Consider the following 27,907-nt stretch of genomic DNA (forward strand, 5'->3'; position numbering starts at 1 on the left):
AGAAAAAACAATTTTTTTGTCTATTAATTTATTTTATATTTTAACTTTTTAAGTATTTAAAGTTTTGCTTGGTGTGATTTTTTTTTTTCAAATTATATTTCATCGGATATTGACGTGATACTTAAAATTGTTGTAATAATGTTGAAAATCGATTGTGAGGCACCCAAAATTGTTTATGTGTGGTGTCATGTCAGCATTCAGATCAAAATAACTGGAAATCAAACGTTAATATTGTGCCAAAATCAAACATAGAAGACATGATATGACCAAAACTGTTGAGTATAAAATAGCAGAGGAAAAAGTTATTTACCTGTATTATATATAGAGATATGAAATGAAACTTCCATGTTAATTTGTAGGTGAGCAGAATGACCGGATAATCAAGAGCAGAGAACTTCGGTGAAAATTCCTAGACCGAATGAGGTTGAAAAATTAATATACAAAAATACTAACATGAGTAGGTATGTTGTTGTCTTTATATATGATTTCATGAGCTAGGCATATAAACCTAAAAATAAATATTTGAATTTCTAGTAAATTACATAATAATTTTAAATTCAGAACCTTTTCTTAGAACTTGTGAGGACTTGTTCTATTTCTTCGTAAAAATAAGCCTCGATTTAGTGTAAGGGTGGACATATTGTTCAGGGATCGTCACAATATTACTGTCTCCCTTTGATGAGTACTTCATCGTGTCTTAGCTAAGGACATCTCCAACCTAACATAGCATCCATTCCATTTCTTTCCTCTAATGCAGCGCTGTCTTCTGCGCTATGTTGTAGGTATATTTTTTTTTTAAATTTATTATTATTATTATCTTTTATTATTATGTGAGCTCCACAAAGAAAAGTTTCCGAACCAAGTCGGAAAGAATTGGGCTAAGAGGATGTAGTCCATTTCTATTTGGGCTTCTTAAAATAATATTTTGGTTAGGTTTAAATTCTAAATTCGTGTCCGTGAGAGAAAAATTTCCCAAACAATAACTAACCACAAATTTGACACCATCTTCTAAATTTCAAAATGTGCTTAATTAGGTTGTTGAGATCTATCATACATATAGAGGTACTCACCATTCATTCCTATGGTCGGGGTGAAGCCGAATCATTATGTTTTGAGTTAAATAACTCGACATTCAATTGGAGAAAGATTAATTTTTTATATATAAAATAATGTTTTCCTCTAATTTTATATTTTGCATTATATCATGTTTTAAAAATCTAGGAATTATATAGATTGTTTATTTTTGGTACATAAATCGATCCTTTATTAGATTATTAATTAATAATTTGATCAGTTCAATTGTGATTAATATAACTTCGAATCAACCATTAAAAAAATTTGGATAGCAAACAAAAGCGACCCTTGACTTGAACAACAGCAACCATCTCGTACGTATTCTCGTGGGCCGAGGCGAAAAAGGATATTGAAGACATAAATAAAAGTCTGGGGGTACAGTCTCCCTCTGCGTGTGTGTGTCTGTGTGTAAATAGCATACGAAAAGCTAGCAAAGCACCATTTGACCCATTCTGTTTTTGCGCAACGTTTTCTCAAGTAATTATATGTTCCGGCCACCAGTGTCTTTTTAGTGTATGGCCAATGCATACGCAACTCGTCCCTCATCACAGACAATATTCAAGCAATATGCATTGATAAATATATTTGTTGTTTTCTCGTTCGGTAAAATCTGACAACACGGCGGTTTGAAAGTGCATGGAGAATAACAGATTTAAATTTAAGAAGAAGAAAAAGAAATTGAGAAAATAAAAAATTAAATGGTTGGCAATGGCAGGCACGGATTGATTGATAGATATAAAAAGTGCACGCAAGTGAGGAGAAAGGGGTGTTGGCAGAGCAGCAGCATTGGCGTATGTTATATGCTACCAGACCAAAGGTCCGTTTTTTAGTTTCAACTCTCACCCCATGCACGTAACCTCGGGAACTTGGACTTTTAAAAAAAAAAAATTAAAAAAATATATAATTTCGGTTAAGAAATATTTCTATTTCCCCGACAAATGGCCCAACATGTCCACATTTATGCAACAATACTGTTTTTGAGAAATATATGAATTCGCATTCCCATGCACGAGTTTCAAATCTTTATTAGCCTGGCATGTTTTTATTAAAAAATAAGAATTTACCTCGAAACTTTCCAGAAAAACTATTTATGTATTTTAATTAGCATTTTTTTTTATATATAGAAAAGTTCAGGGATTGAATATATATATATATAAAGCCGAGAACGGATGAATATTACTAACGTTTTTTATATTCAAATTTAAATTTATTTTGCTCGAGATTGGCGTTAAATTTAAAATTAATTAGTTTGGGATCATGTTATTAGTCTTATATTATAGTTGGAATTAAATAAACTTAATTTATTTTGTTCAAACGACATATAGAAAATGTCAAATTAACCAGACAAAAACTTGTGTGAGACGGTCTCACGGATCGTATTTTGTGAGACGGATATCTTATTTTGGGTCATCCATGAAAAAATATTAATTTTTATGCTAAAAGTATATATTACTTTTTATTGTGAATATCGATAGGTTGACCCGTCTCACAGATAAAGATTCGTGAGATCGTCTCACAAGAGACCTCCTCATTTAACCATGATCGGACATACGGGCTTGTTCAATTTTGAAATATATTTATGATGTGGAAAACATGAATGACTAGCAGTAAATAACCTACTGATAAAAATTGTGAACGAAATTATTTATCTTCAAGTTGCTTGGTTCTTCCTTATAACTATAATTAACCAAGAAACAATATAAAATTGATTTAGTGCAATTTAAAAAGGAAGAATATATATATAATTGAGACGAGACGAAATCGAGAAAAATAGTTAGTACCTCAACATATGATTAATAGACCACATATACTCATAATGAGTTCATATAGAAACTCTATCATAGTCTCAAATTTTATATATTTTTTCATGTGTGATTAAACACATAATCTATATGTTTAATTAAATCAGTGATAATTATTAGTTCCCCTATGGTAATCTCAATAATCGCCTTTTGATATTAGGGAGTAGGTCTCTTGTGAGACGGTCTCACGAATCTTTATCTGTGAGATATGTCAACACTACCGATATTCACAATAAAAAGTAATACTCTAATTAGCATAAAAAGTAATACTATTTCATGGATGATACAAATAAAATATATGTTTCACAAAATACGATCCATAAGACCGTCTCACGTAAATTTTTACCTTTGATATATTACTGTTGTGGTTTGTGGTGGTGCATGTTTAAACGAAACTAGTACAATGAATCCCCAAGTGAAACGTACGTCACCCCTCTTCACTCTGTCAACACCTGTCAACTAATTTTAATTTACCTGCTAATTATGATAATACAACAAGTTTAACAGCTCAAACCAAGATAAAAACACACACACACACATATATATATATATATATATATATATATATATATATATATATATATATATATATATATATACACAACAAGTTTAACAGCTCATACCAAGATAAAAACACATATTTGTGTTATCCATGAATAAATATTACTTTTTATGTTAAAATTATTATTTATTATTGTAAATATAGACATTGTTGACTATTTTACGGATAAAAATTCATGAGATCATCTGTTTTACAAGAGATATACTAATATATAAAATATTCATGTTTGGATTTTGTGAGATAAGGTAGATGAGAATTTATACAATGCGAAATTATAACAAACAGATTTCTTTTAAATTTGAGAGAGACATGTTCTTATATAATATGTTTGATTTCGAAACATTGCAAAAATATAATAAATGATTTGACTTGGACTGCGTGATAAATATAGATATAGAGTAGGTGAGACGATCTTACGGATATTTTCGAATTAAAGATCCAAATAAAAAAATTGACAGGTTAAACATCTCACTGGAGTTTTTGTGATATATTATATTATATAATAGCTAGAATGCCATGATTATTGTCATATATATTACAAAAACTCATATAAGACCGTCTAATGAATGAATTTTGTCAAACAAATCTACGACTCGATCTGATTTATACAAAAAAAAAATATTATTTTTCCAGAATGCAAGTACTAAATTAGTGTGGTGGCTAAGAGTTTTGACTCGTGAGTTGAGCAACGCTTATTAATTTGTTTGTTAGAGACTGGACTTCGATCGATCCAATCAATTATTGCTTTCTTCAAGATTGATATTGTTGAATTTGTTTTTCTTCGCAACGCAGTAGATCTATCGTGTTTGTAATGCATCGATCGTACTCTAATTTACGTTTGACCCGCTCAGTTGGCATACATTTTTTCCAAAGATTGATGGAGGAAAACATGGATGGGATCTCAATTAAAAATCTATTTAATGTGAAAATTCGACACGAGTTAACATCACAAATATTAGTTTAACTTTTATTATCATTAAAAGGCTCGAACATCTCCCGAGATTATCATGTTGGACAAACACGTCCTAAATGGTCAACGTTAAAAAAAACACCGAACTCCTCAATACATTCAGATCGATGCATGAGTTATAAGATATAATTAGTAGTTTAGTTTTAATCACGATTAGATAAATAATTAAGTTAAACAAGTTGTGATTTGCAACGAGGTGGTCGGAATTTGTACTGGCTTCCTTCCACTTGAGTGGTGTGTGGATCCGGTCTTCCAATGCATTAAACGCCCGTGGAATTTTTTTAAAAAACTTGACAAGATCATATTGCGCTTGGGAAATTGATAAATTTATACCAGATAATTAATTTATTTATTTCAAAGTGCAAAATAATTATTATATATAATATAAGACTATAGATTTAAGTTTATTGGAAGATATCATACAACGAAATTTCCACTTAATTGAAGAAATAGTCAATAAATGATTTTTTTTATATTGAACTATTTTTAGTTTTAATTAAAATCAATAAAATAATCGAAATTATGATGAAAAATTGAAAAAGTTTATAAGAGAATAACTAATTATGTAATTTTTTTTAGCAGTGAAGGTTTATAAAAAGATAATAGAAAAGTTATATATAAATAATTATTGTGATCAGTCATGTAATAATTAATAAAACTAAGATACAATTACTTGGAGCAAAATTTGCATTTTAAAAGATTTGTTAAACAAAAAGTGGGAAAAAAGGACAGGCGTGGAGGGTCACTCGGATAAAAGCCCTCTCTGCATTCTTCTTTAGGTTGCCTCCGACGCTCGACCTCCTCTCTTTCCAGCGTCAAAGGGAGAAACGAAAGGGCAAACCAGGGTAAATTCATACGTAAGAAGATATGATTCAGAGCTCAAGACTGAATCTTTAAAGATAATGAGCAGAGGCTCCAGTGTCTTCTTCTTTGAAGAAGATGGTTTCTCATATCCAAGAACAAGAATCCCTTCTCCAGAATTCAATATTTGATGCCCTTTACTGCGAAGAAGAGCATATTGACGAAGATTCGAGCATTGGGTTTGACTTGAAAGAGCCAGAAATTGAAGATTTTCTCGAGATTTGCGGAAAGCCACCCATTTTTCTGTCTGAGCGTGACCTTTTCTGGGAGGATGATGAGGTTTCGAGCCTTTTGTCTAAGGAGAAAACACAAGCCCGTTTGAGTTTTGAAGAAATAAAAGTGGATGGATGTTTAAAAATGGTGAGACATGAGGCCATTGTATGGATTTTGAAGGTGGTTTCCCACTATGGATTCAATGCCCTGACCGCGGCTTTAGCTGTGAACTACTACGATAGATTTATTGCTAGCCCTTACTTTCAAAAGGATAAACCTTGGATGAGCCAGTTGGTTGCTGTGGCCTGTGTGTCGTTAGCAGCAAAGGTGGAAGAGACTCAAGTGCCTCTTTTGATAGACTTTCAAGTATGTTTTCCCATCAACATTTCATTCCTTGTGCGTCTTAATTGCAGGTGTTTGTTTAAGTGCCTCTCTGATTTGATTGTGTTGTTATCGACTTTTGATTGTGTGCGCGTTTAAGGTAGAAGAATCAAAGTATCTGTTTGAGGCAAAGACTATTCAGAGAATGGAACTCTTGGTGCTTTCTACACTTCAATGGAAGATGAATCCTGTGACACCGATCCCATACTTTGATCACTTTACGAGGAGATTTGGATCGCTAATTAATCCACATTGGGAGTTTTTGTGGAGGTGTGAGAGTTTGACTCTCTGTGTACTCACCGGTAAGCAGATCGGATAATTTTGCTATAAACTTATCATAAATCGGTTGGATGTAGATTATGTCAAACTTCTAATGTGCATCAATGAGAATCTCTCTCTCGTTCTCTGGTTCTTTTTTTCTTTTTTCGTATCAACTGCTAATGTTGTCCGGTTATGTACGCTATCACAGATTCTAGTCTCCTTCGATATCTTCCATCTGTTGTTGCTGCCGCTACAATGATGTATGTTATTAGAGAGATTGAACCTTGTAAAGAGTTGGAACTCCATAATCAGTTTGTGAGTGTGCTTAAAGCTAGCAAGGTTAGCTATACTTTGAGTGATAATATTTTGGTCTTTCCTTTAAGAATGAATGGTTATCAGACCTTAGTTCTTGATAATGAATTATAAACAGGAAAAAGTTGATGAATGCCATAAACTGATAATGGAGATAATGGATGATCATTGCATTAAGCTGCATTCCAAACGTAAAAATGGGTCCATACCGAACACTCCAACTGGTGTAGTCGATGCTTATTTTAGCTCAGATAGCTCTAATGATTGTTGGGCCTTTTCATCATCCGTGTCATCATCACCGGAGCCATTGTTCAAGAGAAGGAAAGCTCAGGATCAGCACATGAAAGTGGCTCCTCATGGACTGAACCCTGGTTTCTTATAATCTGATATTAGCAGTGGTACTTCGTAAGAACTTTTTCATTATGTTTTATATCATAATCTAAAGGAATTATGCAACATTTACTCCGTTTCTTGCCAATTCGACGATGGATGAGACCTATATTTATGATTACTGGCTTTGTTATATTTGATCGGGCGTGGTGATTTATATCTGAGAGAGATGCTATCACAGTTTCATCTTATGTTAATTGAATATGAATTCAAAACCCCTTCTTGTGCAGCATGAGGCCTAATACTGGCTTATGTATGTTTGATCAAGAATCAGTGACAGGGACGACTGATGAGTGTTCCATGTCTTTGGTTGTTCGCAAATAGGATGGATTCTTGAATTAAGAAAACTTTCCCATGTATATGCCAGATTCGCAATATTGGGATAACTTTGTTTATTTAACGTAAAATTTGTATTTTAAAAAAATTATATATTAAACTGTACTACCGTCGAGTACGTAAACCTACTATTTTGTTCTAAGTTTTTATATTAATTTGATATGTGGAGCCATGTTCTTGAAAGCATGCAAAGATTATCTGCAGTGTGATCTAAGTTGCTGTTTGACAGGGCTTTTCTTGCTTGGTTTTGACCTTACCGACAAGAAATCCCCCATATGAAATGTCTTAATAGGAAAATCATGCATTTTTAATAGCTTAGGTTGGTTTCGTTGTATTTGGAATCTAGGAAAACTAACAAGATTCTTGTTATTGTGATAAAATAACTGGGAATTGCTTATATATGACTTGGTCAATCTTTTCTTCTTGAGATAATTTTTGAGATTCAGTTAGCTCCAATGTTCTAATATTTAACAATTTCAGTATCCTTTTCTTGATTATACTTGTTAAGTTTTCTCGGTTCTTGTTTACTCTGAAACACACCAATTATTTGCATTACAAATCTTTTTTAAAACATGTTATCGAATAATATATTATATTGTACGAAAATTCTTCAGTGTTCTGCACTGGGACACATGATGTGAACTGGAACACTCGACATCAATTTTTATAAAATGTCGTGCTCGTCTGATTGACTGCGTAATTTAGTTATATGTATTTTCAGTTGATACGTGATAACAATCCAAATACGTGAAATAGATTAAAGAAACACGATTTTCACACCAAATATAGAGGCCATAGGAATCAAGGGAGAATTCCCACCTATTGTACTATCATAGTCTTTTGTTAGATTCAACGAACTTAATTAATGTGGATCGATCTCATGCAGAAGAGCGAACGGGCATCAAGTGTCTTGTGATGATGTTGTCCCCTTTAGACTACTTGATTGAGGAGATGGAACATAATCATGGTAATCCTCGTGGGTTTGGAGGCCAATTTTCCAAGAAATATCAAATATGAATGAATGAATTATGAATAGCTATTCTGCCTATTGATTGATAGAACCAATAAATGAAAATAATGAGAACAATTTCGATAAAATCATTTGAGATGACAAAAATATTGGTACAAGTAATTTACCCAAAAAAATTAGATAGAATCATGCAGTTCAATATTGATTAGAAGCATTTATAAAATCTTGAAAATTTTGGAAAACCTTCAAATGATTGCCACACTTTTCGACGGTACGGGCTGCACGGCCTATTGAATTGGGCCCGCCCGATGATTCTGGTATAATTTGATGACCGTAAATGCAATTTGCATAAAGATAATTTCAATCATGGCTACTGAAATAAGAAGATTTATTATCAGCTACGTCTCTCGATTTTAAAAAATAATGGCTACTGAAATAAGATAATAATAATCTTCGAGCCTCTTTTTTGCTTCTCGTGATAGAACCCTAATCGTAATTTTAAGATTTTCACGTATTTACAAACAAAAATTTACTATTTTCACCCGCCGTCGAATTTTTTTTTTACTTTACTTGCATGTTAAGTGGAAAATGAATGGGTATAACTTTGTGTTTCTTGTATGTTCAGAATGAACTACTTTCTTGTGAAGTGTACATACCACACATGATGATTCTTTATAAGATTTGGACACATACTTTAAAATTTTTAAGTTTAACCTATATCTTATTTAAGACTAAGAACTGTTCTAATATCTATGAAATATTTCAATTGTTTTGTCCGGTCAAGAAGTTCTGTGAAATTTTGTTGATAACATATATTTCAATTCAATGTGCCTTAACATGGAATTTGTCGCACAACCAAGTTATCAACGACAGGGAGGAATGACAAACTAAGGTTGGATCAGGAAATATATTCAATTGACTTGTTGAGTAATCCATAGTTTACATTGAAAAATAAATAAGTTGATACTCAAACAAATCATATAAGATTTAACATCATCGATTATATTTTTAATAAAAAAAACCACAAATCTCAACAATATACATAACATAAATAGAAATTTAATTATATATAATGCGTAAGACATTAAAAAGTGAAGTTTTAAATTCTCACGATATGTACTCTCAAGATAAATGTCTTCATGAATGGGACACTAAAATCGTAACCTCACCCACCTATTTTTTTTTATAGCAAGACGGGTTGATCCGTTTTCATCTGATCAACTATAGTTCTGAAAAATGCAAAATCTTGAAAAACACTATTAAAACCAGTGTGTATGTAAAATATTACATGAATATCATGATTTATATGTGTGATAACTGTTGAAATTGATAGATAAATTTTTTACATGTATTTAGCTAATTTTTCTTAATATTTGAAATTGAATTATGGAAAGATCTTGAATAGTAATAAATTGCTAAAACATGCGAATAATATTCTAACATTAGAGTATGCGTTACTAATTCTAAAACATGTGAGGTGCTTGTCAACAACAAAATTATATATGCCATATTTGACAAATGATTTAACTTTTAGGACCATATTTTTTCAACTATCACGGGCGTAAAGCGTCATAATCGAGGCTCGCTCGATTGGAGCATAAATTAAAATTAATTAATATCTAAGGTAAAATATCAAATTATAATTTAAATAATATAAAATATGGTCCCCAATTCACGTTCTAAGAAACCTTAGGCTGAGTTCATCAATCAGACCATGATGCATTACCAGAAGTATAACTATTGGAGTTATTTTGATTGTTGCTCACTAACAAGAGGATTCCTGTCATTAAAACAAACAAAGTCCGTCATCTCGAAACCCACACCGTGGAACCGACGTTTTATTTTCAAGAATTTATCTATCAATAAAATGTCATTCATATATTGAATATACAATTTGTATATATTTCATCACATCCAATATATTATTATCACCTCATGGATAAATACAAAGTTGAGTGTATCACATAAAAAAGCTGCATATATATATATATACACACACACACACAACAGAGACCACCTCTTTATTTATGAGCAAGTCCATGATTTTTATTGAGGTCGTATAATATAAAATTCAAAAAATTAAAATACAGTCAAATTATACTCACGTATTTGGGTAAATTTATGGGCCATAATTGTAAGACGAAGAAAATGAAAAGCATTCGATCTTTTCAAGCGATTGGAGGACCTCTTTCATTGGTGGTCTTTTTTGTGGCACACTACATATGCAACTACACCCTAATTTTAGTAGTGCTAACAGAGCTTCCTCTTTCCCCTCCACGTCTGCACGTATCGCCGCATCAGCCATCCTCAAAATCTTGTCCTTGTCTTCCTCTGCTGAGGTGAAATTTCTGATGGCTAATCCGGGAACTGTTTCATCAGATACGATGGCTTTTCCCGTCAGCAATTCGAGCAACACAACACCGAATGCAAAAACATCCCATTTTGGACTGGGCTTTAGATTTCGAAGAGATTCGGGTGCATGATAGGGAGAAATTCCGATTACGCTCGGGCTCGGGCTTGGAGTAGGCCCCATGGTTGTGTAATCGTGGATACTATCCTTTGAGGTTGTAGATCGTTTGCTCCCGAAGTTTCTGGCAGATCCACCGGCCTTGGAACTGCTATCACAGGTGGCGAGCCTTTCGAGGCCGAAGTCTCCTATCATGGGCTCCATTCCAGGGCCCAACAGAATATTGCTGGGCTTCAAGTTTCCATGCACATGTTTTTTCTCGTGGATGTAACAAAGTCCACGGGCCACCCCTTTCGCTATCTTGACCCGATTTCCCCAGGGTAAAGGACAAGGGGATGACCCAGCTTTTCCTACACAAATGAGACAAGCGAAGAGCATGTTAGATTCCATGAATATCTTATTCCTCTAGGCCTTTAGGGCCAGGCATTCTGCATGCTAAACGTTGACTTCATTATCATGCGCAGTTGGCGTAATTCCAATTGCTACAAGACAAGGTTGACTTGCAAATTTTCAATGTTTCAGTTACAATAGTTTCATTCAAACAAATTATTATCTTTCTCGTTACATTCTAATCCTTTAAAAAATAAATGACTTCTTTCATCCTATAATTTTCGTATACATCAAATCAAATTTGAGATTCATCGCATGAAGAATGCTGGTTATATCTTCTTCGTCAGTGGGTCTCAAAATAGATGACCCTCGCTGAGATTTCTTGGAAAAATCAAGTGTCACAAAATTTGGTGGAGAACCATTTATTTATGTAATCATACAACATAAGTTTACTAAAAACCAAATTGCCCAAAAAATATAAAAGCAAGAAGAGTGAGAACTTACTGTAACGAGCATTAGCGAGACTACCATTGGGCACAAAATCATAAATAATCAGCTTCTCATCTTCACCCCAATAGAACCCTCGAATCCGAATCAAATTCGGGTGCACCAATTTCGCGATCACTCGAATCTGATTCTCGAAATCCCTGAATCGCTCCACGCCACTCTCCCCAATTCTTCTCACAGCCAACGTGGTACCATCCTCAAGCACAGCTTTGTAAACTATGCTGGAACCTGAGGCGCCTAAAATGTAAGCCGAGGCCTTCAGCAATGTCTCCAATTCCAGGTCCTTTTCTCCGTCGACAGTCACAAGGGATCCTTTTTTCTGCTCTTGGGGGACGTGGGATTCGCGGTTCTTGAGCGAATTTTCGATGTCTCTGTTGCAGGGAGTCGTAATTTCTGATGATGTTTCCACTTCATCTTTGGTGGCGGCGCCGTGTCTTTGTTTCTTTGAGCAAGCCCATGATCTTAGACAGTGGTATTGGTGCGGGGATGTTTCAGAGGATGCCCACTCGAAGTGATCTTTAGAAAGTTCTGTCTCCTTTTGGATTGTACGATCCTTGTTTTTCTTTTTCCTCAGATGATAAATGTAGATGAAAGTTAGAGTGAGGATTCCCATTCCGGCGACGTCCCCGATGATGATTCCCAGGATTTGTCCGGTCCTGAGACCGGTTCGCTTTCCTCTAGATGGAGCTGAACCAGGGGCGGTGTCGGTAGGTAAGGCAGCGATTGCAGGTGGAGAGTCCGGTGCAAAAGAAGAATCAGGCAGAGTTGCAACGGAAGATGGAATCGAGCAGAGATTGTTTAATGGCTTCCCGCATAATCTGGGGTTGCCGGAGTACGATTTGATGTTTTGGTGAAAGAAAAGATTAGAATTAGGAATTGGGCCTGCAAAATCATTGAACGACAGATCTATTGTTGCATTTGCGGGGATTTTGGCCGCAAATTCCGGCGGAATTTCACCGGAGAGTCTGTTAACCGAAACGTTGAAATACGAAACTATAGCGCCACCAAAATCTGGAGGCAAAGATCCGTTGATCAAATTGGAAGACACGTCTAAACTCTGAACTGAATTAAACCCACCTGGCAGTGCACCAGAAATCAAATTGTTCTTCAAAGAAACCACTGTTAAATTCTGAAGAGTTGTCAAATTTTGTGGCAGTTGACCCGAAAAGTTATTGTACGAAAAATCAAGAACTCGAAGCTCTGAAGCGATGAACAGAGTGGAAGGAATGGGACCGGTAATGAAATTTCCAGAGAGATTAAGATAACTGAGATGTTCGATCATTCCAAGATTCGAAGGGATTGAACCTAGAAGCCTGAGACCCGTGAGTATCAATCCCGTAACCCGAAAATAAGCTTCCGCAGAGCCAGAAGTTCCACAACTGACTCCATTCCACGAACATGGCATCTCATCATTTTCATCCCAGTTCTTCAAAACTCCTAACGGATCACTCAAGACACTACTTTTAAAAGACAACAAGAGTAGCCCGTCAGTGTTCAGCCCGAAAGATTGAGCTTGAAGCATGAAAAAGAAAGCGAGATTCCTCCACCTCCATAAATGGAGTACAGCAAAACTCTTGGTGCCCATTATTTATCATCATTCATCGTCTGTAGTCTGTACACAGCTAGAACCCGAGGAATTGAGCGGGAATTTGAGGCATAGAAAGAGTGCAACGATGTAGAAACTAATTAACTGGTATTTAATTTGCAGAAGGGGCGGCCATGTGAAGGGAGCTTCGCGTGGAAGAGAAAGAATGCATGCATTGAATGAAGAGTCACAGCTCATTTAATAAAAAGTCCAAATTTCTTCACCAAATTAAAACACCTTTGATGGTACTTTGGATATCTTTATTTTTCTTTTCTTTCTTTTCTTACAACTATATACATATAACATTATATTTCATTCAAACGATGGATTTTGTTCGATCATAAAAATTATATGAATTTATAAATTTTTTTTAGTAATTGGAGAGTTACATCGTAAGATTACCAAACATCTAATTTACTTTCATGTACTGGAACAATTACTTTCAATCTTTGGTGTCTTTATGAAATATTTTATTTTTAAAAAAATAATAAACCTCACTTATCAAATTTCTTTGATATTTTTCATCACACAGTACTCCATCTAATTACCTACTTTTGGGATTCATTAGTCGATCAATACTAGTCTTGCCAATATTTCAGCCAAATCGATGAGATTGTTCTTTAGAATATCAAACTAATAACAAGAAACCCATTTCCTATATTTTTCAAGTGAGTAAGATTTACACTGTCGCCGTGTTACTTTCGGTTTCCAATTTTCAGTTTTTAATGCCAATATGATTGGTACCTCGAGAGGCCCGGGTCATGGATATTGAATGATCCCAAGTAATGAATCAGGTTATGAGAAGTTTTAGGCTAATCCGATAATAGCGGGGCAAATGAATGTCCGAGACTCCATCTCCACGGGCAACCAGAAACCCGGGCTTCCAGACGAGTTCTCGAGTGATGGCTTTTTACCCGGGTTACTTCGATAATAGTATCTCATTCGAATACACAAGTATGAGGTAATTATTAATGTTAAAATTGCATGGATTTGACAAAGCGAAAGAGACAGTTTGGCGTGTCAGAAAAGTAGAGTATCAGCAATCATCTTGCCATAATTAGTAAGTTAGCACTGATCTTATAAATAAGAGATTTGTTTAAACATTAAAGGATTAATTCATTCATTTGCTTACATATTGCCTACAACATTCATTACAAAATTCTCCCTATAACCACTGACTGATTTGAGCGTCGAAATTATCAAATGTTGAAAATAAGAATTGTAAATATTGAAAATTAGTGTGTGATGATATATGTAATGATGTATTTATTTATGGATTATTTACAAAAAAATTCTATAAATAAGTCTCTCAATTTGTGAAGAAAACATACAATTGAGTAGACAAAATTTTCTAAAGTGTATAGTTTAATATTATGATTTTGAGATTTTTATTTTTTACCGTAAATTTTTATTTTTAACATATATATATATATATATATATATATATATATATATATATATATAACTTTTTTAGAATTTAAATTAGTTATATTTCGAAATAATTAAAGCGAGACAAAGTATGAATAAACAAATAATAGTGGGATCATTATTGCAGAATCTCACATTTTATTTCTTTCAACCCGTCTCCGTAGGATCCTTACATGTGACAAATAAATAAAAAATGTAACTGGTCATCCGTTATGACATAATAATAATAGAGTGAGTCTAATGTGAGACCGTCTCACGGATACTAATTTGTGAGACGGGTCAACCTTACTCACATTCACAATAAAAAGTAATACTTTAAGCATAAAAAATTATACTTTTTCATGGATTACCCAAATAAGAGATCCGTCTCACAAATTCGACCCGTGAGACTGTCTCACACAAGTTTTTGTCATAATAATAATAATGATGATGATGATGATAATAATGTATACATCCGTGTTGAGAAACAAAATAGGTTTCTAGAGAAATTTTAATTTTTGGAAAATTATTTATAAATTTTGGTAATTTATGTATTTAGGCAGAAGGTTAGGTTAGATGTTTGGATCGAAGTAGCCCTCCAAATTAAAGTATCAGTTGCTAGATTGTCACAAATTAAACTATAAATAAATTACGAGCAGGTCTCTTGTGAGACGGTCTCACGAATTTTTATCTGTGAGATGAGTCAGTCCTACCGATAATCATAATAAAAAGTAATACTCTTAGCATAAAAAATAATATTTTTTTATGGATGATCCGAATAAAAGATCCGTCTTACAAAATACGATCTATGAGATAGTATCACCCAAGTTTTTGTCATAAATTAAATGTATATACTCGACTCCATTTTAGAAATGGCATGAATTGACATGCGTCACATCAACTAATATCTTCCTTATATCTTGTCACCTTACAAGAAAAGTAGCTTTCTTTTACTATTTTTATTTATGTGATCAGTGTATTTAAAATACAGTAAAAAATAATATTTTTGACATAAAAAATACAATAATTTTATAAATAACAAAAATAAATATATGTATCATAAAATTAACTAATGAAATCTTACCACAACAGTTTTTGTGTTGTCTAAATTATTAAACGGACATTTAGGAAAAATAGATTTTCCCAACCATGTTTTAAAAAAATAACATTCTCAAATGCATTTGAAATACATTATATAAGATATTTTTAAAATAATTATTAACTAAAATTATATAAAAAAATACCCCAAATTAAGCCCTACCTTTGACTCATATGAAAGTGTGACATACCATCAACCACCTTGAAATTAATTAAAAATTAATTAATATTTGACATGACATGAAGTTCTGTTATTTTAAGGAATAACCATATCAAACAAATTTTCCCTTCAGAAAAAATAATAAAATTATTACTTCACTAAATAACATTTATAACTCTTCGTACTCTGATACGAAGAATAATAAAGTAAATTATTATGGATCATTGTTCCATATAATATAATTTATATATATTGATTTGAGTCTCACGAACCAAATGCCCAATACAAAAAGAGATTTTTAGTCGCCAGAACCACAACTAAAGTATAAATGTCCCAGGTTGCCCTGTTACACAATTATTTTATGTAAAAAAGTGACTTCTAATAACGTATTTTGCATATCAGATAGCTTACACAGTATAATCGAGTTGATTTTATGGTGCTAAAAATATAATCAGTTCACATATTTATGTAAGAAATCGATTTCTTACATAAACAAATATTCTGAATTTCTGCATTTTCTAGTACAATTAATATATATTACATTTCAAATTAACCTGCCAAACATAATCTAATTGCTCACGGGAGGAGACATGAATTCTGGGGATTTATTTGTCTATTCACAATTGCACATTGAATTAATAACTACAAAGGAGCAGCCTGAATGGTGGTGTCCTTGCCAGTTTCACCATTCCTTGAGGATAAAAGCAGCAATTTAAATTTGCCAAAAAGTCGGAGAAGATCGTTCCTCCAGGACCACGACGGAGAATTTAGAGCTCGAACTGAATTCAAACAAACTAGAAGAGTTCCCCCTTCATGCAGAAGCACCTGCATCATGCATATTCACACGATTGACACAAAGCACATTCATGTGTGAAGTTTGTTTTGTAGTTCAACAATGTCATAATTAACTTTTGACAAACGGCATAATAAAGGGATATCCAGAACACCAAGATTTTTGACAAACGCAATTTAAGAATTAAGGAAATTTAGCAGGCAAAACTCAGCTTTTCTTTTAAAATACCATGCCAAAACTTACTGTTAGCCAAAGAGGAAGAAAGCCCGAGACGGAAGTAAGGGAGGCTACAGCAATGCTAGATAATGCAATAGTAACATTTTGCTTAACCTGCGATCCAGACTTGTTATATTATCAAATTGTTATAAGAAAATTAGAGGTAAAAAGTATGGTAATGATGAGGAAAGTATGTATACCAAGGAATTAGTTTGTCGAGATTTTGCGACACAAAATGGAACCCCTGAAATATTGTCCTGAAGTAACAGCACATCAGCAACAGCTACAGCAGTTGCACTGGCACGCTCTGCTAGAACAATACCAACAGTGGCAGCAGCCAAGGCCGGAGCATCATTAATTCCATCGCCTACCATGATAAGACCTCCACCTGCCATGAAAATGAAAGATCAGAAATCACAAGTCAGGAATTAAGTTGTATATGCGCTGCTGATGGGATGATTGACTACGTATTGCAGTTCTGCATTTAGCTGATGCTGACGAAGCATCTCAAATCATTTTTCAAAAAGAAAATGGTACAATAGTTCAAGGATAACATTTCAAAAAGAAAAGTGGTGGTGTTGGAGTCATTGGATGTCGGAGACTCAACCAAATCTGGAATGACATATTCAGGGCTTGGTGGCTGAGGCTCAATCAATGGTGGAGTGACATATTCAGGGCCCGGTGTGTTTAATGGAAGCGGGAGAACTACCTCAGGAAATGAATCAATACAAATCTTGGATATGAGTGTTTTGAATGGAAATGTATTTTCACGAAATGTCACATCCCGTGAAACAAAGATTTCTTTGCTATGGATGTCGAGTAGTTTGTATCCTTTGATGTTGGAAGGATAACCCAGAAAAACACAAGCACGAGCTCGAGGAGAGAACTTGTCACGATGAGCAGCCAAAGTAGATGCGAAGGCAAGACATCCAAATGTGCGTATTGAAGAATAATCAAATGCCTTGTGATAAAGCAGTTCATAAGGGGACTTATTGTGTGTTGTACGGGATGGAACCCGATTGATCAAATAAGTTGCGGTCAAGATACACTTGCCCCAAAGATCAGTATGTACTTGGGATTGGAAGAATAAGGCTCTGGCAACATTAAGAAGATGCTGATGTTTTCTCTCAACCACAGAGTTCTGTTGTGGTGTCTGGACACATGATCGTTGATGAATGATACCCTTCTCCACGCACAAGTCGGTGAAAGCAAGTTCCTTTGCATTGTCTGTACGAAATGCTTTGATCTCTAGATGGAATTGAGTATGGACCATAGTGGAAAATCGAGAGACAACTCTACAAGCATCAGACTTGTGTCGCAACAGAAATACCCACGTGAATCTAGTGCAATCGTCTACCAATGTTAGGAAATATCGTTGATTATTTAATGTTGTAGCATTGTACGGTCCCCAGATATCACAATGAATAAGGTCGAAAGGAGAATCAGACATGTTATGATGAGATGGAAAAGCAAGTCGCCTTTGTTTAGCTAATGGACAAATGATGCAAGATTTACAATTATCTAATGTGGCTTCACTGTATTGTAATTGATCTTTTAAGGTATGCATCACTTGAGCAGATGGGTGTCCAAGACGGTTGTGCCATGTCTCCACCGAAATCTGATTAATGAATATGTCCTGATGATCTGAGTTTGTATCCAGAACATAAAGACCTTCAACTTTCCTACCCTTGCCAATCATCTTCTTCGTGTTCACCTCCTGAATATTGAACGAATTGTGATAAAAGCTAATCACTGACTTAGCATTTGCAAGAAGGGAACTGACTGATAATAGATTAAACTTGAAGTGTGGTATAAACATGACATCTTCAAGAGTCAAATATTCACTAATTCTAACACTGCCGCAAAACTTGACTTCAATGGTAGTGTGATTAGGGAGCGTAACGGTGGAACCAGTGACAGATTTCAATGAGCTAAATAATGACGCACATGAGCAAATATGTCTGGATGCCCCGGAGTCAACAACCCAACATGACGGATAAGATAAACCATTATGAGCATATGTGGATAAACAAATACCTGTGGTGTGGGCAGTTTCAGAGTTAGCCATGGGGGTAACATGTTTGTCCAAGGAAGAAATCTGCTGATCAAAGAGCTGTCTCAACTGATGCAGCTGCTCAGTGTTGAATCCTTGGATGGAATTCTGAGATATAACATTGCTGGGAGGAACATGACCTGAAGGACCACTAATTTCAGATACTTGATTTGCCTTAGCTGTTGTATAACGAGATGTGGGTGTGCCCCGAAGCTTAGAACCTGGAGGGTATCCATGTATTTTATAGCACGTATCCACTGTATGACCGTGAACGTTACACTTGGTACAAAATGGCCTTTCCTTAGGAAACCTCGATTGCCCTCGACCCTGAACATGTCTTTGTGACTGATCATTCTTGAATGCAAATGCCATGTCTCCAGTTGAATGAGGAGGAGTAGTGAATTGTGTACCAATTGTTCGGTGCCTTTCTTCTTGAACAACGAAGGAGAAAACACGGTTGATGGGGGGAAGAGGATTAAGCAATAACACCTGACTTCTAATTTGGGCATAGGATTCATTGAGTCCCATAAGAAAGGTCATGATGTATTCCAGTTGAAAGTGTTCATCCAGCTTCTTTACCCCTTCACACATGCATTAACCACAACTACACATCGGACGAAAGTTGTTCAATTCTTCCCATATGGCTTTGAGTTTTGTGAAATATACACTTACAGAAAGTTGTTCTTGACGTAAGTTCACGAGATCGCGTTTCAATTGGAAAATTCTTGGTCCATCACTTTGCTGAAAACGCTCCTTGAGATCATCCCATATGGCGGCTGCGGAATCAGAAAATAGAATACTTGCGGAAATATCTTTGGATACAGAATTAAGAATCCAAGAAATCACGATATTGTTGTTTCTAGTCCAGAAGCCAAGTAAATGAGTATCAGCCTCTAATGGCTTCACAATTGTCCCATCCACAAAACCCAGCTTGTTCTTGACCGATAACGCAATTCGCATGGCTCTGCTCCAAGAAGCGTAATTGTCTCCAGTCAATGATTGCGAGACTAATGTGAGTCCCGGATTATCAGAATGATGCAAGAAGTAAGGGCTCATTGGATCATCTATGGCAGGAAGACCGCCAAGTCGAGGAAATTCGGATAGATTTCCAGGCTCCATTGGAGATACAATTCAAGTTTCACCGAAGAAATACGACGAAACAAAAACAAATTGGCAATTTGGGAAGAAGATGAAGAAAGAACTCACCAAGAACAGTGACGATTAAAGCAGATAAATCGAAGATTGACTTCGTGATTGACGTTTCCGACGCGGAAGCTCTGATACCATATTACGTAATAATCGGAAACATTCTGTATATTGAGATAATGAAGAATCAAAAAACTGATTGTTCATACAGAGATCTACTTTATATATCTTTGATGTGTTAGCTTCTTTCACATGGTTACTAACCAACCAACTAACTAACTGAATGTGTGTGTGAATATCTAGTAAGTGAGTTGTATATCTAATATAGTTCAAGGATAACATTTCAATTACTACGTTGTACGGGTATCCACATAGGAGAAGAGAGGTCATTGTTGCTTCCAAATAAAATCAAATCGGAAAAACAATTTACGCTACTAAACAGTAAGAATATGTTTCAGGTGAACGTTCTACCAAAAAATTACACCCACATATAAATAAAAGATTAATTTATCGACATTTACTGTGTTGGGCAGATAAAACATATTGCTACCTGTATCTCTGGGAATACTTGTCACATGATAGAGTTTGTCCTCTGGCTTTAGGCTGCAGTGAACTTCTTTGATGCCCACAGCATTGGCTACTCGCGAAGCACTCATCTCGTGGTCACCAGTTAGCATCATAACACGGAGATTTCCTTTATCTTGCAATGACTTTATTACATCCAAAGAATCTGCTCGAGGTTTATCTTCAAAGTGAAATAGTGTCACCTTCACATAGAAGTAAAATAATTTAGGAGCCTCGTGAAAATGTCAACACAAGAAAGAGTTTCTAAAGGCACAATACTATCATCCACAAAATTAGAATGGAAAAATAATGAGTCAAACAAAATATCATCATAGATTCCAAGAAGCTCTTTATCCTGAAAAAATCAGTCAATATTAAAAAAAAGTCACCTTTTTATCGACAGAAAGTGCAGCCCGAACAAAGTCACCTCCATGAGAAGAAGTGTCAAATGCCTCCTTAACTTTATTTGATTCACCATCCGACTGAAAAAGTGAAGTGATGTACTCCACAGAACCAATTGAAGCTTTCAATGTTTTACCACCTCCAAATCCTGGCTATAATGAAAACAACGACTGAAGACTTAATTCACAGTTACCAGGCAATAATAAAGGGCATCTAGACACCTACTATAATATTTAACTCATCATCCATCTTTAACCAACAAAGTGTAAGTAAGACAAAAATAGGGATTATGGGTCAAAGTAAGATGCTGAATAATTCATGACATTTCCAAAATAATTCCAGAAGTGCTGTGCAAGTTCATATTTCAGAGAGTGGTCTCATAAAAATTCCGAACAATTTACAATTAATACCTCAGTGGTAGATATGGTAGCAAATAGACCTCTGCCAGGTAGATTCTCAAAACTTTTAATTGAAACTGAAGGGAGATCTTTCCCAACACTATGATCCACAACAGCTCTGCAACAATGACAAAACTAAGATTATCCTTCTTTACAATGTTGTTCAGGTGGCACCTTGCTTTCGTGCAAACTGTCACCGCAAAAGTTTAAAATAAGCTTGCGGATTGCTTATCCGTTATGTAATTTTTATTAAATTTTCAATAAAATTTTGTTTCCTCTCAAAAAAAAAAATAACATATAAAATATTCTTGATTGTAGATGTTAACCCACAAATGATACAAGACCCAATATCTTGTATATTACATTTCTCCTTCAATCTCATTTTTGTTAGTCCAAAAATTATGTTCGATATCTTGTTAGGAAAGTAATCATCAAATGCCATATATCATAATAGAGACTGAGATAAAGCACACTCGGCCAAAATGCTATGCCATGAAAGATGTTTCTACAAAATTTAAAAAACCTTCCAATAGGGTGGGTAGTTCCCTTCTCCAAGGCAGCAGCAACAGCAAGAGCTTCTTTCTCGCAGCTGGGTACACAACACGAAGCTATTTGTTTATCATTGTCTCCAAAATGTCCATGTATTGGTTCAATTGCTTTGCACATGAATTCTCCAGTTGTTAATGTGCCAGTTTTGTCAAATGCAATAGTCTGGCAAGAAGCAAGTGCATCTAGGACATGTCCCCCCTTAAGCAAAATGCCCTGTTTAAGGGTGAATTTGTTTATGTGCCTATAAAGAGAGTGAGAGATGATGGTACACATTTATTTATGCAAATAGAGATTCATAAAATTTTGTTTGAATATGATCAAAATCAAGTGTGCTTTATCGGGGAGGAATATTAGTGAATATGATAATCAAGTAAGAACGATATGCCACTATGACATGTCTGATGTCTAAGATTTTAAATAGCAACAAAATATGAAATTCGTGAATATATTGAGTTATGAACATCTATCAAATTAGCAGCTTAGCAAACAGATTATAAAGATGGGTAAATACCTTTTTTGCACAAGCACTTATTGCTGTGGCATATGCCAAAGGTGCAACAGCCAATGCACATGGTGATCCAGCCACCATAAGCCCCAATGCCCTATAAACTGATCCTCTGCAAACTATGGATCTAAAGCAAATTATTAAAGTAGATATAACAACTACAAATTCACATATAACTCGTACGCAAACACAATAGCATCCACACACACATAAATAGAAGAAATTGAATGGCTATTTGTTATAAATTCGCATTCGCATTCACTTTGAAATTTTTGTTATTTGACTTCTAACATCAATAGAGTAAGAATTGCAGGGATGGATGCTTCTGCTACCAAGATGGAACCCTACGAAATACTTTCACAAAAACGAGAGAAGGAAAATTTATCGACATAAGAAAATCCACAGCATACCTGATGTACTGAAAAATGGCCACTTAAACAGAAATGGCCCCATGAATGCAACAGCAAAGGATAAAATTATGACAGCTTTGCTGTAACGCTCGCCAAATTTATCAAGCCATCTTTGAAGCCTTGGTTTACTCAATTGAGCTTCTTCAGTCAATTGCACAATTCTACTCAACATTGACTCTTTCCAAGTCTTCTTTGCCTGAATTGAATGTTAGAACTTCAAAAAGGCGAAATCTGGACAGAGACAGTCCATGCACTAAGGCATGTTTATACTTCTAGTATGATCATTACATTAAAATGCAAGTTAAAAAAGATCATTACCACAGCTACAACTGTTATAATTGTATTAAGAAACTTTAAACTTGTAACGCCCGAAAATTCCAAGCGTCCACATAGACCGCATGATATTTATTTTTAATTGCTAAATATAATATATTCAGTGAATTAAATTTTTTGAAGTATTTTACTTTATTTTCGAGGGAGTCATTATTTTCAGATGAGATGTATTCAAGACGGATTTCCGGAGGAAGATACCCGGGTACGGTAAAAGTTTATCTCATAATTTTATGAAGAAATTTTAAGTGAAGTATCAGCCTCATCATTTTTGTTTGAAAGAAAGAAAATATGTGATTTTACTATCATCCTATGGGTTTATTTTCCAGCACAAGTTGATTAACACATTCTTATAATGTTTCAGCACTTTATTTACAAAATTAAAACACACTTTCAAGCCATAGTTTAAGTACTTTTAAAACTAAATTTCAGCCTTTCATTTCTGAAATATAATAAAAGGAAACCTTAATCTTCCCACCCCTACAAAACGTAAAACACAAGAAAGAAAAAGAGAGGGGATGGCTTGATCTAGGGTTATAAGGAGGCAGAAATTTGTAGATCCAGTGGTTTTCAGTCGTGCTTGGGGAATCTTCCATCATCTCGAGATCATCTCTAAATAAAAAACAAAGCAAGTCGATTCCATTCTTTTTGACATATAGTTGAAATCATATTATGTTTGAGATTGTGATGTTTTCGAATATATATGATCATGGTGGGAAGGAAAATCTTTCAGTTTTGATATCTATGATTAAAGTTGAAGGTGTACAATCATATATGTATATACACCCGTGTGTGTGCAGATTTAGATATAGAAGTGTGTGTGTGAAGATTTACAGGTGCATGTGTGCGTGTGAGATTGTGCAGGCCGTGCGAGGAGCCAAAGAGGGAGGCGTGGTGTGAGGGGTGTGCAGGAAGGCTGGTGAGGGGGCTCGAGCCGCCGCCGCCCTGCATGCACAAGTGTTGTGTGCGCAGTTGTGCGCGGTGGCTTGGTCTCTAACCAAGCCCCGCAGCTCGTTGTGCCGTAAACTCGTCTTCGCGATCCTACGTAAGGGAAATTTTAAGGAAGCGATGCCATAAAATTTTTAGCAAAATAATTTCTGGTGAAGCAGAAAATTTTGAAGAAAATAATATTTTAAGAATTTATGTCATGTGGCGAAGTCATGACTGTTTAGGGTTTTGGATTTCGGCTTTCGAGTCGGGCATCTCTACCAACTTGATCAATTACATGTTTTGGGTTTCGGATTTCGAGTAAGGTGTCTCTACCAAAAGGACTCATTATGGGCGTCGGCCTTCAAGTTAGTGCGCCTCTGCCAAACCTGGATACATGGTATTTTATGTTTCGCCAAACGACCATAGTGATGACTAAGGAATTTCTGAGCTACATTTCATAAATTTTGTGAAAGCTTTTAAGTGATGAAATTTTGAGGAAAATTTGACTAGTTATTTTCATGGGGGGTTATTTTATGCTTGAAGTTTGAGGTGTCAAGGGACTGTCAAATTTGGTGTGCAATTTTCAAAAGTATACTTCGAGGAAAAAATGTATTTTCATATGTTAAATAAGTTTAACGCAAGCATCCTTTTTATGTATATATAATTTATTATTTTCGGATCTGCTTGTTGAGCCCTTGTCTCACTAGATTTCATCAATGTATATGAAAAGGAATGAGATGGTGCTTGCTGGCGAGGATGAGCGGTTTGGGGTGGAGGGCACTTATCTGAGCCTATTTATTATTCAGCAAAAAAAGTTTGGAGTTTAACGTTTTCTAGATGAGAGATTTTACTTTTTATGTCAAAGTTTAAAGTTATGTTCGGATGGTGAGCTTAGAGGTTGATTCTTATTTATTTGAGGTTTCATTTTTTACACAATTGGTGTAGAATTTTGCATTTAAAAAGAACGGACAGATTTTAGAGCATCGTGATGCCGTTATCGTGCGGGGCAATGCTGCTCTTGCTGTCCCGGAAAGATCCCAGGTCGTGGCGACGCCCATATCGGGCGTGGCGCTGTTCTTGCTGTTAAGAAAATTACAAATTTGTACATATCACAATTTGTAAGAAAATTACGAATGTTACAAATCTCCACCATATCGCAAGTTGTATATCACCAAAAAGAAGCAATTCAAGTAATGACTGACAAGTTCAACCAAATCGTGTCACAAGAAAATTTACTTCGCAGGTCTTCAGGAAAAATGTTGGGAATTTTTTTTAAAAGAAAACTTAGTGCTTATGTGTCATTTCAAGATAGGTTATACCTCATAAACGTAAATAAAAAATATACTGCAATTGATGAACATTCAATAATCTGTTACTTGATAAGATCCACCCATCCAATTAAACAGGACAATGCTTAAATAAATCAACTGCGTACCTTCACAATCATCATCCCATCCAAGTTCCGAGCACCACCAGGAATGCTGTCTCCAACTTTCTTTTCCACAGGTTTGACTTCACCAGTCAAGTGCTCGATTGTTATGGTCGATCTACCAAGGAAAACTTCACAGTCCACAGGCACTGACTGAACATAGCAAATACTACGATTATATCAATTGAAGATAATTTTATGTACGGACATTGATAAGAAAACAACCCTAAGTTTCCACTGATCAGTAATTTTTCATCAAATAAATTTAATAAAACCGATAAATAATATACAACCCCTTCAAGAAGAAATCATATCATGTATGATAGAGAGAAGCTATTGACACCTAAAAAACATTGAGACGTCATCAGACAATAAAATAAAATCATTCAAGAGGAAGGTATTAATAAGAGGTTTTTGCAGTTCAGCATTTGACGTGCTTGCATAAAATGGCCAACAGATTGAATTATTGGTGATGCAAAACAGCCAAAAGGTCTCAGGTTTGAGCCCCGATGCACCATAATTCACTGCATACAAAATATATTTCCTGTCTGCGGTAGCCTGAAAGACTACTGGAAAAATTTATTCTTCAACTGTTTTCAAGGATCAGATAAAACTGAAAGATAAAGAAAAGAAAGACACAAACTATTGCAATTATTATTGTGCATTATCATGTGAATAGCAGAATCATTTAAATATCCTCAAAAAGAAAAAAAGAAAGGGATGCAATCAAATTCAAACAGCCAGGTTCTATTAAAGGTGGGCCACAAACTCGAAAATAAACTAAATAATTTGCTGACAACTTCACGAGAATGTGATTAGGTGGTAAGATTAAGCATTATCTAATCAGAGAGTGATTTTTTTTCAAACGAGACATATCTCAATTCAATATAACAGCGTTTCAATCATGATTTTAAATTTGAAGTTACAATGGCAAACCCATCCTCCATAAACGAGAGAAAGTCAATCATCACAACTCTGAAAAGGTCATCTTAATGGTAATGATTTGAACACATACACATGAGTTTTGATGAACCAGGGTAATTTAGTGTTTGCTTAAGCTGAAAGACAAGACCAAATAGATAGCAATTAAAGAAGGTAATATTTAAAACTCGTCAGCCCAAATTTGTTCTCAAAAGCATCAAGGAACATGAGCAAAGAGCTAAACGCAACCAAAAAAAAATTGGCATAGAAAACGTGATGATATGATTGACAAAGACGGACCTCACCAGCTTTGACCAATAAATACGACCCAACCTCCAAATCACTAACAGGAACCTCGGTATAAGTTGAGGCTGAAAAACTGGGCAACTCCCCATTCTTCACGTCCAAAAGTAAAGCAAATTCAGGATGGTTTTCCTTCAATTCCTTGACATCAATTTTGGACCTACTAGTAAAATACTCTTCCGCAATGTGAGACAAATTGAACATTGCTAAAAGCATTCCGCCTTCTAAAGCATTCCCCATAAACACTGAAGCAAACGCAGCCAAAGCCATTAGAACATGAATGTTAATTTTCCCAGCCATGATATCCATCAGAGCATCAAAAGATGCCGAAACCTGCACACAAGGATCAGAGAAGGAAAGATTCACATATATGAAAGGTGATAAACTGGTTTCCGCTGAAGCAGAAAAAGAAAAGTTCTTTCCGGAAATATGCAGTACCCCAACAAGAGGGAAGGCAATGCACATGAAGGTGTGCTGAAAAGGCTTGACAGCAGGCTTGGGGAGCAAGTAGGGACACGCAGCAGTTGCCAAAAACAGAGCAGCTGAGCAGCAGCAGAGTTCCAAATGCTCCCTTAAGAAATTAGCCAGATCAGCCCATTTAATAAACTTGGCGAACTTCAGGAAAATTTCCTGAGATTTTGTCAGCGGAGCATCACATCCGGCACAAAGGCCATGGCTGTGACCGTGATGATGATGATTATGGTCATCATGATCGTGGTCATGGCGATGGTGATGGGTATGATGGTTTTGGTCTTTGGAGCAATCGATGAGACGAGCATTAGACATATTGCAGAGGCAGATCCGAGTTCTGAGTTTTCTGTAGTGGCGAACATTTTGGTGAACTAAAGATTTGACTTTTTGGGTTCTCCAGTTGGATGGTAGTTGACATACGGTGGGGAGACGGAGAATTTCCATGAATTGCAGGTGAAAATCTAGGGTTTCACTCCATTGATTTTGGGGCAAGCGAGCTAGTAAACTAGTGGTCGCGGGTGGGGACGGAGATGGCGGCTGGTAGGTGGTGACAATATGTTGCCATGTTTTGACATTTTCTCATATTATTGTTTTTCCTATTCATGTTTTAATTAAAGAATAAAATTAACATATATTATTAAATTTGACTAACTTTGAGTAAATAATTTTTCGGTGTCACGATCTGTTTTATAATAATATGTATTAATAAAGTTAATAAAGTATTGAAACTATAATGTAATTCACATGTAATATAACTGATAGAATTTTGTATTACAAGTATTAAGTTGTAGGTTCAATTTT

At 35.1% G+C, this 27,907-nt stretch overlaps 3 protein-coding genes across 3 annotated transcripts; 1 reads left to right on the forward strand and 2 right to left on the reverse strand.

Annotated features, from left to right (window-relative positions):
* The first annotated feature begins 5,119 nt into the window (after positions 1-5,119).
* LOC140836353 (cyclin-D3-3-like) lies at positions 5,120-7,280 on the forward strand. Its single transcript, XM_073201826.1, has 4 exons — positions 5,120-5,848; positions 5,964-6,165; positions 6,333-6,463; positions 6,555-7,280. Exons 1-4 carry the CDS (start codon positions 5,348-5,350, stop codon positions 6,816-6,818), a joined length of 1,098 nt encoding a protein of 365 aa, XP_073057927.1. The 5' UTR covers positions 5,120-5,347; the 3' UTR covers positions 6,819-7,280.
* Positions 7,281-10,211: 2,931 nt separating this feature from the next.
* LOC140836355 (probable LRR receptor-like serine/threonine-protein kinase At4g37250) lies at positions 10,212-13,270 on the reverse strand. Its single transcript, XM_073201827.1, has 2 exons — positions 11,434-13,270; positions 10,212-10,949 (listed from the first exon to the last, which is right to left on the reverse strand). Exons 1-2 carry the CDS (start codon positions 13,019-13,021, stop codon positions 10,252-10,254), a joined length of 2,286 nt encoding a protein of 761 aa, XP_073057928.1. The 5' UTR covers positions 13,022-13,270; the 3' UTR covers positions 10,212-10,251.
* A 2,891-nt stretch (positions 13,271-16,161) lies between these two features.
* Positions 16,162-27,674, reverse strand: LOC140836356 (probable cadmium/zinc-transporting ATPase HMA1, chloroplastic). Its single transcript, XM_073201828.1, has 12 exons — positions 27,074-27,674; positions 26,633-26,968; positions 25,418-25,564; positions 22,723-22,918; positions 22,319-22,431; positions 21,782-22,020; positions 21,271-21,376; positions 20,848-21,012; positions 20,445-20,661; positions 16,896-17,083; positions 16,723-16,809; positions 16,162-16,511 (listed from the first exon to the last, which is right to left on the reverse strand). Exons 1-12 carry the CDS (start codon positions 27,548-27,550, stop codon positions 16,329-16,331), a joined length of 2,454 nt encoding a protein of 817 aa, XP_073057929.1. The 5' UTR covers positions 27,551-27,674; the 3' UTR covers positions 16,162-16,328.
* Between the last annotated feature and the right edge of the window lie 233 nt (positions 27,675-27,907).

Source organism: Primulina eburnea, chromosome 7 (assembly GCF_022965805.1).
Source record: "Primulina eburnea isolate SZY01 chromosome 7, ASM2296580v1, whole genome shotgun sequence".
NCBI lineage: Eukaryota > Viridiplantae > Streptophyta > Magnoliopsida > Lamiales > Gesneriaceae > Primulina > Primulina eburnea.

Coding starts and splice junctions, on each gene's coding strand:
- LOC140836353 (XM_073201826.1), top strand. CDS start 5,348: ATGGTTTCTCATATCCAAGAACAAGAATCCCTTCTCCAGAATTCAATA. Junction 5,849..5,963: donor CTCTTTTGATAGACTTTCAA/GTATGTTTTCCC, acceptor TGCGCGTTTAAG/GTAGAAGAATCAAAGTATCT. Junction 6,464..6,554: donor GTGTGCTTAAAGCTAGCAAG/GTTAGCTATACT, acceptor AATTATAAACAG/GAAAAAGTTGATGAATGCCA.
- LOC140836355 (XM_073201827.1), bottom strand. CDS start 13,021: ATGGGCACCAAGAGTTTTGCTGTACTCCATTTATGGAGGTGGAGGAAT. Junction 10,950..11,433: donor TCTCGCTAATGCTCGTTACA/GTAAGTTCTCAC, acceptor TCATTTGTGTAG/GAAAAGCTGGGTCATCCCCT.
- LOC140836356 (XM_073201828.1), bottom strand. CDS start 27,550: ATGGAAATTCTCCGTCTCCCCACCGTATGTCAACTACCATCCAACTGG. Junction 25,565..26,632: donor TATTGGTCAAAGCTGGTGAG/GTCCGTCTTTGT, acceptor TGCTATGTTCAG/TCAGTGCCTGTGGACTGTGA. Junction 20,662..20,847: donor CACTTTCTGTCGATAAAAAG/GTGACTTTTTTT, acceptor TTCTATGTGAAG/GTGACACTATTTCACTTTGA.